The sequence below is a fragment of the Glycine max genome, chromosome 7 (assembly GCF_000004515.6).
Source record: "Glycine max cultivar Williams 82 chromosome 7, Glycine_max_v4.0, whole genome shotgun sequence".
Classification (NCBI taxonomy): Eukaryota; Viridiplantae; Streptophyta; class Magnoliopsida; order Fabales; family Fabaceae; genus Glycine; species Glycine max.
In genome coordinates, this window is record NC_038243.2 from 13,493,331 (window position 1) to 13,510,827 (window position 17,497).

Sequence of the window (17,497 nt, forward strand, 5' to 3'; positions counted from 1 at the left end):
TAAGCTTAGAATCTTGGATTCCCGTAGAATTATCTACATATACATGCAAGGTAAGGGCTTCCTATTTTCTGTAGCAGTCACCAAAATACATAATGCTTTCTAATTGGTAAAGAAGCTCCTAGCCTCCAACCCTCAAATTAACTACAATCCTTAGCTTTATATAGCCAAGTAAACAAGTGAGCTTGAAGCAGTTAAGCAATATATTAATACTGAAAATTCTGCTCTAGCAACACTATACACCAATTACCAGAATTGAGCCAAAAAGTTTTCCAGCATAAATGAAGTTATCCCAGATCAGATTGTTGAACCGAATCTTCTGTAATTCAAAAATCAGATATAGCTACATCCGAGAATCAATGTTTGAAATGCTACAGGAAAAGCTATTGTACCCATATGTACATTCTCATTGATACTGAAGACACGAACTGTTAGTAGGGGTCACAATACCAACTTTCACTTTCTCCACACTCCTTCATTGGTAACTAAGAAAAAAGGGCGACAAAGGATACCCACACCCTTCAAACTTGATGATTTCAAATAGACTATCAGACCAGACAAAGCATTATGGGCAGCCAGGCCAATTTTGGCTGAAAAGATTCTGGTTTTCTAAATTTCCATGGGCATACACTTTGGGCTCTTTAACCTGCAAAGGGTCAAAACAGAGATCAATACTTTTGGAATGAACAAAGCATTCATTGTTTGAGCGGGTTGTGAACACTAATAGCAACTACCAACCAGAAAAATTGGTGGAAAGCCAGGTTTCAAGCGGACTCTTGAGAACCCATCTTCAATAAATAGGCACTTGAATCCATTGATCACAGGATGTTCACTGTTAAAGATCAACAAGGACGTCAGAGAAAGGGGGAAATTTCTTGCAATTAGTCAGTGAATTGACATGTGAAATCATACATAAACTTCCAATTCAAGATCTCCAGACATTCATTTCATCTCTCTCTATCACATTCTACACACACAAGCACAGAAAGATGACAGAAGTCAAACAAAATTTATTCATCCAAGTGCCAAATTGTTAAATATTATGGGAGTTAGAGACGTAATATAAAATCATCATGCATCTTCACTTTAATAGCTCAAGATTTTGGGATAATAGGTCCAGTATATGGTAACAAAGATTCTATGACTTAGTGTTCTAGATTTCAATCTGTGCTGCCCCAATTTTTGTAATAAAAAGTTAAATTTAAGCACGAGGCTGGTGGGATTGCACACTATCCACGCTTCAAGCCATAAGGGATTTGGCATGAAGGGATAATTGAGATGTAATATAAAACTATTCATGCGTCTTTACATAAAACTAAAGCTTGTAGGATAGTTGGTTCACGGCAATGACCATTATGCACACAACACATGCTGATGCAGTCCTTGCCAACAACACATACTCTTCAAGGACGAATCTGAAGTACAAAGTTTATCAATTTTATTTCACAGACTTACTCACTTGACGATACCAACACTTTGTGTCAACAGTCTGTAGGATCTCTCATCATAAACATAGCATGTGTTATCCAATTTATGTGTGTCAGACAAAGTACTGGAAATAACACTATCATCATGTTAATAGATAACTCACTTTATAAGAAAAGTAAAATTTCTCTGCTGAAATTCTTGCAAGCTAATTTGTTCTTCTTTAGAATACCTACACCAGAGAATAGTAGATAAGTAACTTGTAGTTGGAAAACAGTGGAAAGCAACATAGTCTGATCATTGCAAATTGCAAGCAATCAATGCAGAAATAATGAGAAGTATACTGCTAATACCTCGTTAACAGTTAAATCTTCCCCATAACATCCTATCTCATTCTTATTTAATCATTTGTGTGTAGTTTTTCCACAATTTTTCCATGTGGACATCACAGACCATGTAGCAGATGCAAAAAACAATCTTCATAATCATCATGAGTATATGAACGTTACGAGGAGTCGCCCTCTCTTAATATTCAAATCCAGAATTGAACTTGGTAGCTACAGAAATGAATGGTATAGAAGACACTTACAATTAGATGTTAAAAAATGTAAACCCTAGAACCACAAGGATGGCTCAGTTCAGCTAGAGATAAGGTGCTAACTAATGAACCTGAATATCGTAAGCTTCAGGAAAATATATCAAGGTTTACTGTTTTTTCATTAGTGGAATAAGAAACACATTCACTAATCCTAAATAGCTCCAGCTCCTTGTCACTCTGCTCGGAAAAGCTGCAGTCAGCTAAATACCTCATACTGGACTTGAGAAAGCAGATTACATACTTCAGCAACATTATCAAGGCCTCCACTACCTGCCTTCCGAACAGAAAGGTACCTATGTCATACTGAATTACAGTTTACTGTGGAAAAATAAAATCAAATAAACAAATCCACTCCTTTATTCCAAGGATGGAACCGAAAAATGTGAATGTGCAAGTCGAAGAATTCAATTAAGTTTTTCTTTGCATCAATTTATTACTCAACCAAAGAAGCAATTTTGATGATAACTTTGAAAACATAACTTCTGAAAATAAATATAGTTGATCTCATTCCAAGTAGGACAATGAAATTAGAGAACTGAAACTTTCTGTGGATACTGAATCATAGATAAAGGCTGAGGAAGGCATGCCTTCATTGGTCCACAAAAATGAGATTTAGTCAAGGAAAGGTTTGTTTGCATCCATGCAATTAACAACTTGATGCATCATTAGCAAACTGCAAAGAAAGAAGTAAAATATACCTCCATGGGAAATCACTTTCACAAAAGCGAGATATCCCGTTCATGGCTGAAAATGTATCAATGTGCACCCACCGTTCATCTGTATCATTATGAAAGCCTGCAACAATTAAAAAATCAAAAACAAAGACCAAAAAATTGATGACAAGGGGCAGTATCAAAAAGATAAAAACAAAAAGCTCATTACATTAATATCTTCTTTAGTGCTCAATTTTTCATCTTTTATAGGAATTTCCTTCTTTTTATAATTTAAATAGGGGGTTTTCTGGATTGGAGTTGTTTTAGGTCTCAATGCCTGCTCATTTGAATTCTAATTCAGATTAAAGGAATTCTGAGCAAGAAAAACAATTGTACAAATCAAAAAAATCCTGTTACATCAACCAAACACCAAAGAAAAATCTTCCGTAATACCACAGTAACCATAAGCACAATCCTTTTCCCAACACAACCCATCAATCTATAAATGTGTTTCAACTATACCACAGATTCCATATTTATATAATAAATGTAATAATCATAAAGATACAATCTTTCTAATTGCCATGTTTACATGATACATTGAATGTACAAATAATAATAAATCTTTCTAACACAACCCGTCAAGCTAGGGCATTAGCTCATATGTGGCCAGAGCTAGTTTACAAAGATAATAAGTAACAACTTGTCCAATGAACTATCAAAAGATTTGGTGAAAATATCTGCTAGTTGAGCATTTGGATTGACAAAACAAGTTATGATGTCTCTAGAATGCATCTTTTCTGATAGAGTGACAATCTACATCATTGTGCTTGGTCATCCCCTAGAAAACAGGATTGGAGACTATGGAATGCATCTTGGTTATCACAATAAGTATGAGTATCACAAACAATGCCTTTGTATTGTCCTTGAGAAAATCAGAAGGACCAGTACCAACCAGTACTTTATCTTGGTCCATGCATAAATTAGCCAAAAAATAACTCATCAGCTCTATACACCAAAGGGAAAGCTTTGGCATATTTATTATGACTATGAAATTCTAATTATTTTTTTGCTCAAACCACTGAACAAAGAATAATATAGTTTATTCTAGAAATCCTTTTGAGAATTGACATATATTTTTGGAATGCGGGTAAGAGATTCAGAGAATGAGTCTCAATAAAGCACCCCAAAGTCACACATCATTTAATTTAGTCCAAAATGTCATACATATGAACAATCAGATAGAACCCATGGAAATAATTTTTAGAACAATAAACCGTGACCAAAATATCAAGCTCAGTACTGACCCATATTAAAAATTGATGTTTAGTAGTTCATCAGAGGATCCAACAGATCCAACAATATCAACAATTTTTAACAGAACTTGCCACTGTTGATTATGAAAAACAGAAACTGCAACTCCAATATTTTACCAGATTAAGGAACAAACATGGAGCAGATTCTCTCTAGGAAAATTCTAGCAAAATAATTTGCAGCCAATGCATGATATTTCAGGACTTGTGTACTCACCAATTCCATGCAATTTTTTTAACGCATGCCCACTAGGATAGTTCCAATATGATGCCATGAAACTTGTGACGGTGCCAGCAAGACTGCAAGGTAGAGACTAAGTACAAAAAAAGAAGGATATATCCATCACCAATGAAACAAAATGACTAGTGAACCAACCTCATTAAAAGTAATCCCAACAAAATGAGGAAAAGCAAGTTCCAAACCATCTTTTTCTTATTGTTGTAACTGAAACATTTCAGGATGCATATTAATGAAGGCTAGTAACTTAAAAGGGTAAGAAACCAAGAAAACAGATATAATACTTCACAAGAGGGAAACATCTGAAATTTCCATATTCTGTTTAGATTGTAAATACAGTTCAGCTCAATCATCACTCTTCAAATCAACCATGCATTTCTCATTTGGTTTACAACTCCTCCTTTCATTCTTCAACCAATCTCATCTAACAAGCTAAATAGATTATAAAAAAAAAAAAAGCCATGGGATTGATAAATATATTGCACACAAACTGGATCTGGACTAGAGTTATGTATTTGGCTTCTTTTTGGCACACAGCTCACAAGTGACAGCAGCTTCAACAGTTTGTGTCTTGCATAAAGAAATTGGGAAACTGTGCTGGATTCATAGCTTTCTCATTCCTATTCTCCTTTGGATTTATATCTAGTTAACTTTTTTCTCGATCAAAATGGCTAGATGATGATCATCATTATAATGTATCCACACTATATTGCCTCACCACCCAGTAGGTTAAGGGTTGTTTTCTGTAGTCATATTGAATTAAAAACTAGTAGGTTAAGGATAGTTTTTCTGTTGTCATATTGAATTTAAAACTAAATTACCAATAAGCAAAATGAAATTTCACACATAAATGACCTCAAACCACCTAATGTTAGAATTCCATCAAAATGTCAAATACCTTTTGGATCATGCAATGATGCAAATTGTCTTGTTGCATTCACTTGGTGACTAACAAAATGAATAGAACAGCCATATTGTATTATTAGAGCACAACCCATATATATTGTATTATTGGAGCACTATACTAAGCCCAGTCCAGAAGAACCAATATATATAGAAGACTGAGGAAGATGCTTTGTATATTGAACTAACTTGTTACAATATATTTTAGCAACTGCAAGTTCTTCAATTTTTTGAGCTACAAAGGATGATGAAGAAAACATGCTTCTCAACCCAGATTTTACATAATTTAAACAAGGAATATGCATGATCCTTGATAAACCATGCAACGACCTTATATGAACATTCTTAAGGAAAAATTCAAGCTTGTCCAAAATAAAGAAGCAGGGGCAACTTCCACTCCAGTGCTCATAATCAAGTATTGTCATTTGAGAGCAAAACTTAATGCCTTGGTCTAATGAGCTTCCTGACAGGTTGACACGGCATCATCATTCTTGAAGCCAAAACTTAGGTTGACTAACATTAAAAATGTTACGAATGTTGTTCATAATCCAATAACAAATGAGAAAGAATGCTTACTAATTCCATAGAAACAAGAAAAAGAATACACATTCGTTCATATTTCAAAATCTCAATAAAAAAACTTGCCTTCCCATAATATCCATTTTCAGTTGTATTTTAGTATACAAGATTATACACAATGCAATAATTTCAGAAAATACAAATAGAACCCCATTAGTTTTTACAGACCTATACAATACCCATAAAGAGAACTTACATTCTATTAGAAGCAATTGAAGCAGACAAGTTAAATATTGGAACTGAACTTATGATAAAGCGAAGCTCCTGCAATTTAAATCAGAATAATACTAAATAAATGCTTCAGTCTGAAGACAGACACAAATTAAGCAATGGGTTTCAGATTATAATCGTAATACCTTGTGGGGAAGCTTAGAATAAAGCAAAATGAAGGCAAGAACTGGAAAAGTGAAAGATCGTACCCTTCTGTCTACAAAAAGGCCAAACTACAAAGAAGACAGCATGTCAATTGTCAAGTGACTGAAGTTAGGATGAAAAAGAGGCTTTCTTCCTTTTCTTTTCCCAGTTCTTTTTCATTTTTTTTTTCCTTTTTTTTCACTTTGAGTAAGGTAGAAAAAGTGGCCTATACTGTAGGGCATGTGATGTTGATCAATTCACCTAAAGAACTCTTCTAAGGCAAGAGTACTCCTCTGATTGAGTTTCAAATATTCACTGAAGAAAAGAAAATCTAAATATTGTATTATAATGAAGTCCAAATAACATGAGAAACTCAAAAGATGTTTATAACCCAAAGATAATGAAAATCCCAGTTTAATATAAAATCCTAATTAAATACTATTAATTTCCTTAAATGTTAAATCCTAATCGAATTAAATTAAACAGGAAGTTTTAACATGACAATATTTTCTTAAGAACATATAACTTGAAGATAAAATCCGTAAAAGAGTAAGCCATCTCTCAAATAAAAGGAAATTCCAAAACTTATGAGCATAACATAAAAATCTGTAAATAACACAACAATCCTCAGTGCTGCTTCATTCTACATTGGTATGCTAATTGTTAAATAATTGAAAACATTTTCCTTACTATAAGCCACCTTTCTACCAACATCTAAATAAAACTTTCCATGCTCCTTAAAAATAAGTTCTTGAATCTCCAAAAAATCAGGGAATTGAAGCAGGGCAATAGGGCTCATTAATGATAGTCAGGGCCCTGAGGGCAGATGATTTTAAGAAATTATTTGCCGAATCTCACACATACTGCATAATTTATACATTACTTTCCTGTAATTTGCGTATTGATACTAACTTTTTTCACAAAGTAAACAGCATGGTGTCTGGCACTTCAAAAATCTGGCAATGTAAGGCAATAAAAATAACTAAATCCAGAAAACTAAGAAGCTCGAAGGGAATTATACATACGAACTTGAGGGGAAAAAAAGATTCAGGAAAAAGAACAATCTTTAATAAATAAATATTAAAACACAAACTCAATTAAATAAAAAAACTGCTAGAAAGAAGTGTGTCATTTGATGTATCCCAGCGCTATTAACAGTTAAAAGTTGAAACTCAAATAACTAGTTGCTTTATGTTTTAGGTAGATTTATGTATCATAAAAATGTATAAAGAATGAAGAAGGAAGTCCAAAATGCTTAAACAAAATGACATATAATTTTAAATTCATCCTATAGCCATGCACGGCCCCACATATGTGTCTAGAACAGCATACCTTTACACATGAGATCCCAATAACAGGAATGAAATGTTAAACCAAGAATGTGAATGAAATAACTCTACAATTTTAATTGTCATGTGCATATAATTCCTAATCTAAAATTATTTATTTCTTTCCTTCTCTAAAAAATATTTATGATACATTCTTCAAGGGCAACAGCTACATAAATCATACAACAAGCCTGATCTTCAGTGCAATATACCATGACTATCCACAATCCAAATATCCTATTATCTTTTAAACTAGGTTTTCAAGAATATATATGACCAAGTGTATGCATTTTAGATATTTGAACTAGCTGAAAAGTGAAAACAAATAGGGAACAAATAGTTTCCAAAGCTAACAGGTAAGAAATATTCTATATTAATTCATAGTTCAAACATAAGTCATAGGGAAAATATTAATCTTTAAGTGGTAGCTCAAACTAGACAAAGGAAAATTTGGGTACTACTTTCAGACAGTTCAATTTTAAGAAGAAAACCCAAAATATTTCATATTTAAGTTACAAAATGTTAACCAGATCACTAGAAGTGGAATAAACCACCATGTCAAGCTAGAAATCAACATAAGCAACAATGCAATCGTTAGATAATATTTGGTAATCCAAGACTTACCAGTGAAAGTGGAAATGCAGCAAGTAGTGAACGAGGAAGTGCTGAGGTGAAGTACCAATGGAAAGCATGTGTCTAACAAAAATATTATCAAGGAACATAATAATTTATCAAATACAAATACGACAATGTTATCAAAGGCAACAGACAATATGCAGATTTTAGATGATGTCATGATAATAGTGCAGCATGCCTTGTCCATGGGCAAAACAGAGAGAAAATTCACAATGATCAATGAAGATTACAAGTATTAGCCAACATCCAAACCCTAATCCCAATACACCAAAATCCTTGTTGCAGAAATTTACTAATTCCTCCATTTCATATTAATTATCTTTTAAGGTAATGCACACTTCTTAAGAAAATTATTAGTTACACAAATTACTATGATAAGATAACTTTCTTTGAGAAAACTACCCTTATTTAAAGAGTTAGAATGTATTTGCGAATTCATTCAAGTATTAAGGTGAGATACCCATAAATGAGGGTATTGATGGAAAAAAAAGTAAATAACGCTTTCCTGATTTTCTAAAAGTGACAAATATTTTGAAACTAACTAAAATACCCAAAGAGCCATATAATATGAGACAAAGGAAGTACAAATCTCTTTGAAAAATCCTTCTTGGGTCACATAAATGGCTTTCAAAGGCAGCCAGCACATAATTAGATACAATTCAGTACTCACTTCAAAACAAAGATCCGAGTAATCCCAGGATTTCCAAAAGAAGTAGAAAAGGATTACCACCCAAAGGAACTCCGAATTATGTGAAGGGGCACTGTAAAGTTTCACAACATCCAGAGAAGCAATGGAAGAAAGAACATAGCTATTCACAATTAAACCAGCCAAATCACTCTTAGAAAAATTAACCTTAAAATCAAAGATAGCTTCCAAAAAATTAATAGAAAGAACATTCACAAAGGTATCATTATCCTCTAAAAAGTGAATTATCAGCAAACTTAAGATGAAGACCATAACCTCCTCTAAATGGTAAACCAACTTTAATAATATCTCTATCCACATACAGCAATTGAAACTATTCAATTCAGAAGATCAACCACTAAAGTGAACAAGAAAGGTAACAAAAGATCCCATCTAGTAACTCCTTGCTAAAATAGGACTTAGCCTCATCATTCAGTCATATAAAAGGTAGCAAACAAAGGCCTGTTTGGTTAAAACGTCATATGCTTTCACAAATTAATACCTCTATTTTCACTTTGTTTCCTGTTTTCAATGATTTATACAAGAAATAGTGAAAAGGGGTTTTTGTTCTCTTTTTTCCTGTACAAACAAATGTTTGGAAGGAGGAAAGAAAGTGAAAACAAGGTGGGATTTTTGCAATTATTTGTGAAAACTAAAAATGTTTTTTCAAACCAAACAGAACCAGAAGAAAATTTAAAATACCCTGGTCATGAAATATGTATAACATGTATTTTCATATTCTACAGCTATACAGTTGTTCAATATAAACTTGGTGCAGGATACTCCCCATTCAGAGCTCTTGTTTAGTACAGAGTTAAACCAAAAGACTTCAAATTCAGGCCACAATAATCTTTTCCACATAATTGAATCAACCAATATGGTTAGACCTGTAATCAGAAGAGCATAATGTTATAATCATATTTTAACAATAGCATCTTATCATGCATAAAATTTTATTTTCATTTAAATAACAGATTAAATTTAAAATAAAAAAGTATATGTCACCAACCTATGCAGAAGAGAGCCATCCCAGTGCAGTGTTTTAGAGCACCCCACACAGAAACTTTTTTTGTCTTCCCTTCAAGAGATGAATTTTATTAGGCACAAAGCATGATCATGTTACCATAAGATTGGGATTTTCAGAATAAATTTTCAATTTTATAATAATTATCAAAATTGCGAGGTCAGAAAATGAGGATAAGAAAATTCATCAAACAGAACAATTAACTTCAGATGCCAAAAATAATAAACATTGTTCTCCAAAGATTTGATAACGACACAAGCATAATTAACACAATGAAGTTCTATGTTTAAATGTTAAATATAAATTAGAGAGTCAATAGGGTCATACAAATTGGATTAGAACCGTTGCCACAACAGCTTACAGATGTCAGATTACATTCCTAGCTAATAGTAGTTTAGGAATCCATTTCACTTTTTTCGCTCCAATTCATCCCATGTTATTTAATATCTCCTAACTATTAGCTTTTATATCTGTTGCCAGCTAACTAATTATTAGGTCCTTAATTTTATAGAGTAATTTTACAAAATATATTCTGTATATATTCAAAACAAAGTGACATAAAAATATATATCAATAAAATTTCTTCTCTGTTTTTACAGAAAACGTGATCTTCATTTCATTGCCAAGATATTGACATCAGAAGTCCAAAGCTGATATGGAATAAATATATTCCAGTACCATGAAATACCTACTGTTTCTTTATTACAATACTCTTACACTTGACTTGTTAAACGTAAAGCATAACATTATGAAAGGCAAGATAAAGAATAGGATGTAATAGTTTAATAGACACAGAGAGTGGTGTTAGAAAATAAGAAATTCGAGCACCGAACAGAAAATAACGAGCATCGCCAGATTTTTCCTTTTCTTTTTAAATATATAGAAGAAAGTGTATCAGGAAAACAAGAACAGGTACAAGTAGGGGGAAGCATCATTAATCATTAGATATCCTCCAAACCAAACAAATTAAAGAATTGACAAGCTCTCTATCAGTAGCTCAAGAATTTAAGGAGAAAACGAAAAAATGAAAAGCAAGTTACAGAAAAGCACAACGTACCAAAAGAAGTTGCAGCCCAATAGGGCAAAGAAGCAACAGCATGTCACATCTGAATACAGTTGTAGTAAAAATCTGATAATCCAAAAGGGCCAAGAGATTATTTCAGAAAAGGCAAAACATATCAAGCATACTATGATATTGAGAATTAAAAGGGCCAACTAATTAACGAAACCATTCTAGGCATCAACAGTAAAAGGAGTATAGTCCCCTTTCCCCCTTTCTCACTGTGTGTGTGTGTATGAAAAGATGATATATTAAACTAGTAGAAACATTAAAAAAAATCACTTTCATAAATTGATTTAATTTCAAACTTATTGACAACAAAACGATGCTAAACTATGTACCCAAAAAAAACATACTAAATTCTATGATTTTAAATAAATAATATAAAGAGTAAGTGAGCTATTTAACATATTATAAAAGCTTGATGACTTGAATCAAGAATGTTATGCACATTGTAAACCCACATCTAGTTCAAGTTTAAAAAAATATTTCAGGAAGGTTATAATCCCTGATAATTCAGTATTCTCGTGTTTCAGTCGAAGACATTCTGAGTGAGGGAGGGAGGTGGGTTTTGTTTCATTATTGAGAATGAAATGCATAGAGAGACATCATTGATCACCCCTTACCACTTACCCTCCACTCTAACCACACACCACTGACACTGCACTACTGTCATCACACTGCATCTTACACTACTCTAACAACCCTCTTTAGGAGGTCATGAATTTTTCTCTCAAAGTTGATTAGGAGCAAAAATATCATATATATACATTCTCACAAGATATTCTTGCCCTTGCAAGTTTCCAAAAAAATGTAAATGCCATGTACAGTCCACTTTTATCGCCCATAAAATATTATAAAATTGCGGATAAATTTTATTTTTCCCTCTATTCTGGTCAAAATGGACCAAGAACATTTCATTCTCACCTTAATTGTACCTTCTTTCTTTCTAATTTTCCTTTCCTTTAAAAAAGTTGGGGCTAAGAAGTTGCATATATTTATATGCTTAAGAAGTTAATTTCAAAATCTCTTTCATTAAATTATAAGCTATTAACTGAACTTTGCAGCATATGCAAAAGAAGGAGTCATTTAGTTGTGCAAGAGACTCCATACATAGAAAATCAAATCAAGGGCATTGAATTTGTCTCTGAGATCAGAATCATAAACATAGATGCCGATAGACCCTACTAAATAATAATCATCGGGAGGTAACCAATACTGCCTCCATGGAATTCACATGTGTTATTACACGGGCAACTAGTTCACATTCACACATACACATTACACATACAAATGAGAATTAAGAAATTTTGTTAATCTAACAGAATAGGTTCAGAATCAAAAATTAAGGAAATAGAATCCATGTAACTGGCCCCACCTAATGGAACAAGGCTTTGTAGTTGTAAACTTGATAATATAAGAAGTTGAACTTTTCTTTTTTAAAATTTAAAAATAGCAATTTTACTCTAAAAGACTAGTTTAAAAAACTAATTCTGGCACGGAATATTTAATCACAATATTCTGGATTACCAAAATATGTATATTATATGAAGTGAAAAAAAAAATACATAAGGGCTTATAACATTCAAAAGAAAAAATTTGTATTGAGATGAACCTGAAATAAAACCACAACATACATACCAGAGAGTTTAGAGCTGCATAAAAACGTCCCCTGAACCAGTATCCATATGCCAAATTCACTGCAAAATAAATCAAGAGAAAATACAGCACCATGACATTGAGTAGCAAGCGAGAAAAATCCCTTATAAAATTGTAGATACAAATTTGACGGATAATTAAATAAGGGCTAAAATATAAAATTCAATTAATTAATGCAACAAAAAAATTTCTTTAATAATTTATAAAACAACAAAAACACTATCAGGAATATTAAAAAGCAAAACAAGCTAGGTAGTTACCTAGGCCCAGAGCAAGAATGTTGGGAAGTGGACGGGTACAATAGAACAGAAAATGAAATTGAGTTGCAGTTAATATCACAAAGAAGGCTTCTACTTGATGCCCAAATTTATTCCTTATCTGCATAGCAAAGATCATTTAATAGAATGATAAGAAAAGAAAGTTTATTGCTTCCTTGGGAAACTTGGAACAATTCTACAATGCTCTCAAATTTGGTGCCATGCACCCTTTAGATTAATTTTTTCTCTCAATATTTTACCAGTTTCATCCTTTTCAAAAGTTTTAATCAATGCTCAAAGTTTTTCCAATGCTGGCAGGCACGACAAGGTGAAGGAGGCACATGCGCCAGTCCATCGGTGACACCTAGTTAAGCTTTTTGAGAGATGAACTAGGACAGCACAGATAAAAGATATGCTACCTACATAACCAAAATTTTTGCCATTGCTTGAGAAGGTTCGACCCCATTTGAGTTCCTCAATAAATTTTCCAATTTACTCCTTTGTTTTGATTAATCTCTTTCTCATAGTCATGAAGCTCAATAAAGCTCTGGTGAAGCTTTAGTCTTTACAGAACATTTTCATAATTTTAAAATTTTTAACACTACATCCCTCATAAATTGAGATAAATTATCTCAACTGTTGAATTATTATTTTTATTTGATCAACAGTTAAAACATCTTTGTGCATCCATGCACCAAATATACAAGGGTGCAAGATAGAAAAGTCTTGAAACTTGAGCTTTAATTGGATAGGTACAATATCAGAGAGTTGAATAAACACTTATTGGGAAAACCCAAGTCCCACATTGGCTAGAGATAAGACAAAGATAGAATATATAAGTAGCGGACAACTCTCACCTCATGAGCTAGTTTTCAGGGATGAGTTAGGCTCAAACCCACATTCTAAGATAGTATCAAAGTCTATCCTAGATCCATTAATGGGCCGCCCACCATACTATCCACACACCAAGCCCAAAGTGTTTGGGCGGGAAGGGATGTATCGGAAAAAATCCAAGTCCCACATTGATTAGAGACAAGGCAAAGATAGAATATACAAGTGGGGGACAACCCTCACCCCATGAGCTAACTTTTGAGGTTGAGTTAGGCCCAAATCCACATTCTAAACACTAGTCCATAAATAAGTAAAAAAATAAATAAATTTACTTGCTTTGAGTCTTCTTTATTGATGATCCAAAGGTACATACCTGATGTCGAAAAAATCTTAGTGTGTATAGTATTATGCACCCTAGGGCCATCCAAACTAGACATCAACAATAAGACATATTAATGTACTTTCCACCACATTCTCAATTAACAGAGAGCACAGGAGAACATAAATTGACACCATCATCTTGGTAATTTTAAGCATTTTGACATGGTATATGATTAAAAACTCTGCTATGAATTGTAAATTACTAGATTTGATCAGTCAATTCAATTATTTACATATAACACAGACATTTGCCTGCAATAAATGCTTGTGAAACTAACATAATGATGCAAAACAACATAGACCAATGACTCAGTGAAACAAGTACATTATCAGAATTATTTTTTGAGCTTTTGTTTTCCAGCTAAAGACAGTGTTATAGACTTTAAACTTCTAGTGTGATTGGTTTCTTATCTGTACAAATTCTCAGGCATCCAAACAAAAGAGTAATAACTAGATACTTCTTGGCATATGTACGTCAGGCTCCTCCCAACAAAAAAAAAACACACATTTGATCATTAGCGCCAATCTTTCTTTCAATTTAAACCAAAGGAAAGGAGAAATCCAGAGGGAAAAAAAAAGAAGACAAAAACAGCATTCTCTGAAATGAGGAAAACTAAAATAACCAAAAACCAATATGCAATGATTGTCAAGTATGAAAGAAGGATACCTATGAGAAGAGCATAAAACTTCGGCAAATGCAGCAAATTTGCAGTTAACACAAACGGTGCTGCAATTAATGACACAAGCAAAGCACCTAAAACAAAATAACAATAACCCAATTAGATAACATATAATTATATAACAAAAAGAGAAGTGCTACACTAGCACACACCATCTTATACTGAGGAGGCATGGCCATTTCAAAAAACGCATTCTAAACAATCCAACTGAACATCATCACGGTTAAATTTCCAGCACTAAAAACTAAACAAACTTGAATAACAGTCGTAACACATGCTAGTCACAAATCACAATCTCAAAGATTATTAAATGGATTCATTCATTCACATCAGGCACACAAGCAACGCAACTGTATAAACGAGTCCATAATCCTTATTTGCTTAATTCTTCACAAAGTAAATTATTATTTTCCATAATAAATCACAGAGACCTGATTAGTGCTAAATACGAAAGCATAAACCAAAAAAAAACTTGATGAATAAATAAAAATACACATTTTGAGAGAAAATGGCTACAAAATACAAAAAACTTAACAAGGAAAGTGCGAGGAACCACCCCAGGGAATTCCAGATGATCATACTATTAAAAGAAACATTAAAAGAAATGATCAGTTATATACAAAATACAATAAACTATCAATTAATAAAAAATAAATAAAATAGCAAAGATACAAAGACAACTCACATTGTCTAAATTCAGCCGGTGATAGAGAATATCGTGCATTGCCTTTAGGAAACACAAATGAATTATAATTTAATAAATAAATAAATAAGCAAAGAGAGGGAGAGAGAGAGGGAGAGAGAGAGAGAGAGAGAGACCTGAACGTTGAAACTCTCTTCGACCTTAGTGTAAGGCACGGTGAGTACGTAGAAAGCAGCGATTGATCCCAACAGAAAATCGTAACCATTTCGTTGCAGAAAAGTCTCCGATTTGGAATTGGAAGCCATTGTTGAGTGGTTTGTTGCAGAGTGCGTGCAGAATGACAGAGACGCTACAAAAACATGAAATGGGCTTCGTGAGCCTTACAGAAGCAGGAATTTGGAAAAACCAAACACTCTTATAGATATCTTATACCGATTGATAAAAATATATTTGATGAAATAATTTAAAATTAATAGACTATGCACATATCAAATTTGAGACTTTCACATTATTATTATTAACCTCTAACCAATCAAGTTAATAAATTAATTATATTAAAAAAAGCAATTAACATTGTTATATATAATAATAAAATTTCTAATGTATATTTAATATATATATAAGTTTATATAATAAATTTTATAATAATTAATTTTGATCTAATAATATATTTTATTACACAACGTTAATTATTTCTTAACATAATTAACTTATTAACTCAATTGATTAGAGCATCATGCTAATAACTAAAAGTCACATGTTTGAAACATACGTCATTAATTTTAAATTATTTCGTAAAATATATTTTCAAACAATATGTAAGGTTAATTCATATAATTTGGCATTCATTTACAAGCTGTTTTGGTCATCCTGTTTAAACAAACTCTTTTTTTTTTTTCTTCTTCTTAATCATACTACTTTTTGATAAAATTGGATCATTTTAATATTTTATCATATCATCTTAAATGTCAATATGATATGGCGATAAAGTAATTTTTTATTAAATATTTATATAAAAATATTTTACATTGATAATATATATAATTAAACTCTAAAAAAAGTAGAAATCAAACCTATCTAAACAAAACTCTCTTTAAAACCAAAGGAATGGTGCACTAGTATAAGGTTTCATTCTGTTCATATGTAGAGGAATGATCTATTTAGTGAGAGAATTTGTGTTCAATTTTCACCTTGTGTGAAATTTCATTAGGCTAGCAATAACCACGCATCATGAGTGAGAATAATATTTGACCAAGTGGATTAGGAGTAGGGGTGGATACATGGACCGGTCTGACCCGTTTAAGATCCAGGGCACAAATCTTGCACTTTAGATGAGTCAAATAAGCTCAACTCACAAAATAAATGGACTTTTTTCAATGTTCGTATCCAGCCCACAAAAACCCATGGATAAACGGATTGATATGTAGGCCCAAATAGTATTTGACAAAAATATTTTTATAAAAAAAATACTTTAAAGCAGTGAAAAATGTATAAAGTTAGAAGAAGAAAAAATGGACTTCATTTTTTAGCTAAAATCTATCACACTAAAATATGCTAACATTTTAAACATAATAGATTAACAATAACAAGCTAAATTAAAGATTAACATCTTAACATAAGAAATTAATAATACTTGTATATTGGACTAAGGCATGTTTATATGGGTAGTCCACGAATAAAGCCTATCAAGTCCGCATGCTTAACGGCTTAGACTCAAAAACTTGATATAATTGTGTGAACTTTAAAAAAAAAAAAAAAGAGGCTTGTTATTTGCAAGGTCCGCAAACTTAATGAGCCGATATGTGAATCTTGACCCAAGAAAAAAAAATCTTTCAATTCCTCTTTATTTAGAAAATTCTCTTTTATGCTTATATATGAGAAACTATAGGTTTAGAGATCCTACATTTAAGCTATATAATTTATTGATGAATTTGTTTTGAATTTGTATTTTGTTAGATTGGGGTGGTTGTGACTTTTTAATTTTTGGTCTTTAAATGCAATTTTCAAAACAAAACACGTTTGGTAAAAATGGAACTAAAATGGTTCTTAAATAATTTTCGAAATATTTTTACACTCATTTTCAAATCTAGAAAAAAAAATTGTGAATTTGATTTAGTTTTAAAAAAACACATGTTTCCCACATTTGACAATTGTATTTTTTTGTTGCCACCACTACTATCATCATTACCACCACCATTGCTACTGCCAATGCCACTATACTGCCACCGCCATCACAACTACCACACCATCATT

General features: G+C 32.3%; 1 protein-coding gene across 4 annotated transcripts; it reads right to left on the bottom strand.

Moving 5' to 3' along the window:
- Positions 1-15,649, bottom strand: LOC100776070 (dol-P-Man:Man(7)GlcNAc(2)-PP-Dol alpha-1,6-mannosyltransferase). 4 transcript variants are annotated; one of them, XM_014777949.3, is made up of 20 exons: positions 15,421-15,649; positions 15,287-15,328; positions 15,158-15,181; positions 14,589-14,675; positions 13,914-13,969; positions 12,713-12,830; positions 12,435-12,493; positions 10,791-10,862; positions 9,719-9,782; positions 9,493-9,596; positions 8,013-8,084; positions 6,063-6,149; positions 5,903-5,970; positions 4,363-4,431; positions 4,204-4,286; positions 2,719-2,815; positions 2,229-2,294; positions 1,589-1,654; positions 736-829; positions 1-643 (listed from the first exon to the last, which is right to left on the bottom strand). In XM_014777949.3, the coding sequence occupies exons 5-20, from the start codon at positions 13,962-13,964 to the stop codon at positions 563-565; spliced, it is 1,251 nt and encodes a 416-aa protein (XP_014633435.1). In that variant the 5' UTR covers positions 13,965-13,969; positions 14,589-14,675; positions 15,158-15,181; positions 15,287-15,328; positions 15,421-15,649; the 3' UTR covers positions 1-562. The 4 variants fall into 4 exon arrangements, with proteins under 4 accessions (XP_014633435.1, XP_014633434.1, XP_014633433.1 ...); XM_014777948.3 differs by having other exon boundaries at positions 15,137-15,181; XM_014777947.3 differs by lacking the exon at positions 15,158-15,181.
- Between the last annotated feature and the right edge of the window lie 1,848 nt (positions 15,650-17,497).

What these genes read in the sequence shown, in the direction of transcription:
- LOC100776070 (XM_006583446.4), bottom strand. Translation starts at nt 15,549, where the DNA reads ATGGCTTCCAATTCCAAATCGGAGACTTTTCTGCAACGAAATGGTTAC. An exon ending in CTGCATTTCCACTTTCACTG is followed by an intron (nt 6,150 to 8,012) that starts GTAAGTCTTGGA and finishes TCTTCTTTGTAG; the next exon opens with TTTGGCCTTTTTGTAGACAG. An exon ending in GCTTTCCACCAATTTTTCTG is followed by an intron (nt 644 to 735) that starts GTTGGTAGTTGC and finishes GACCCTTTGCAG; the next exon opens with GTTAAAGAGCCCAAAGTGTA.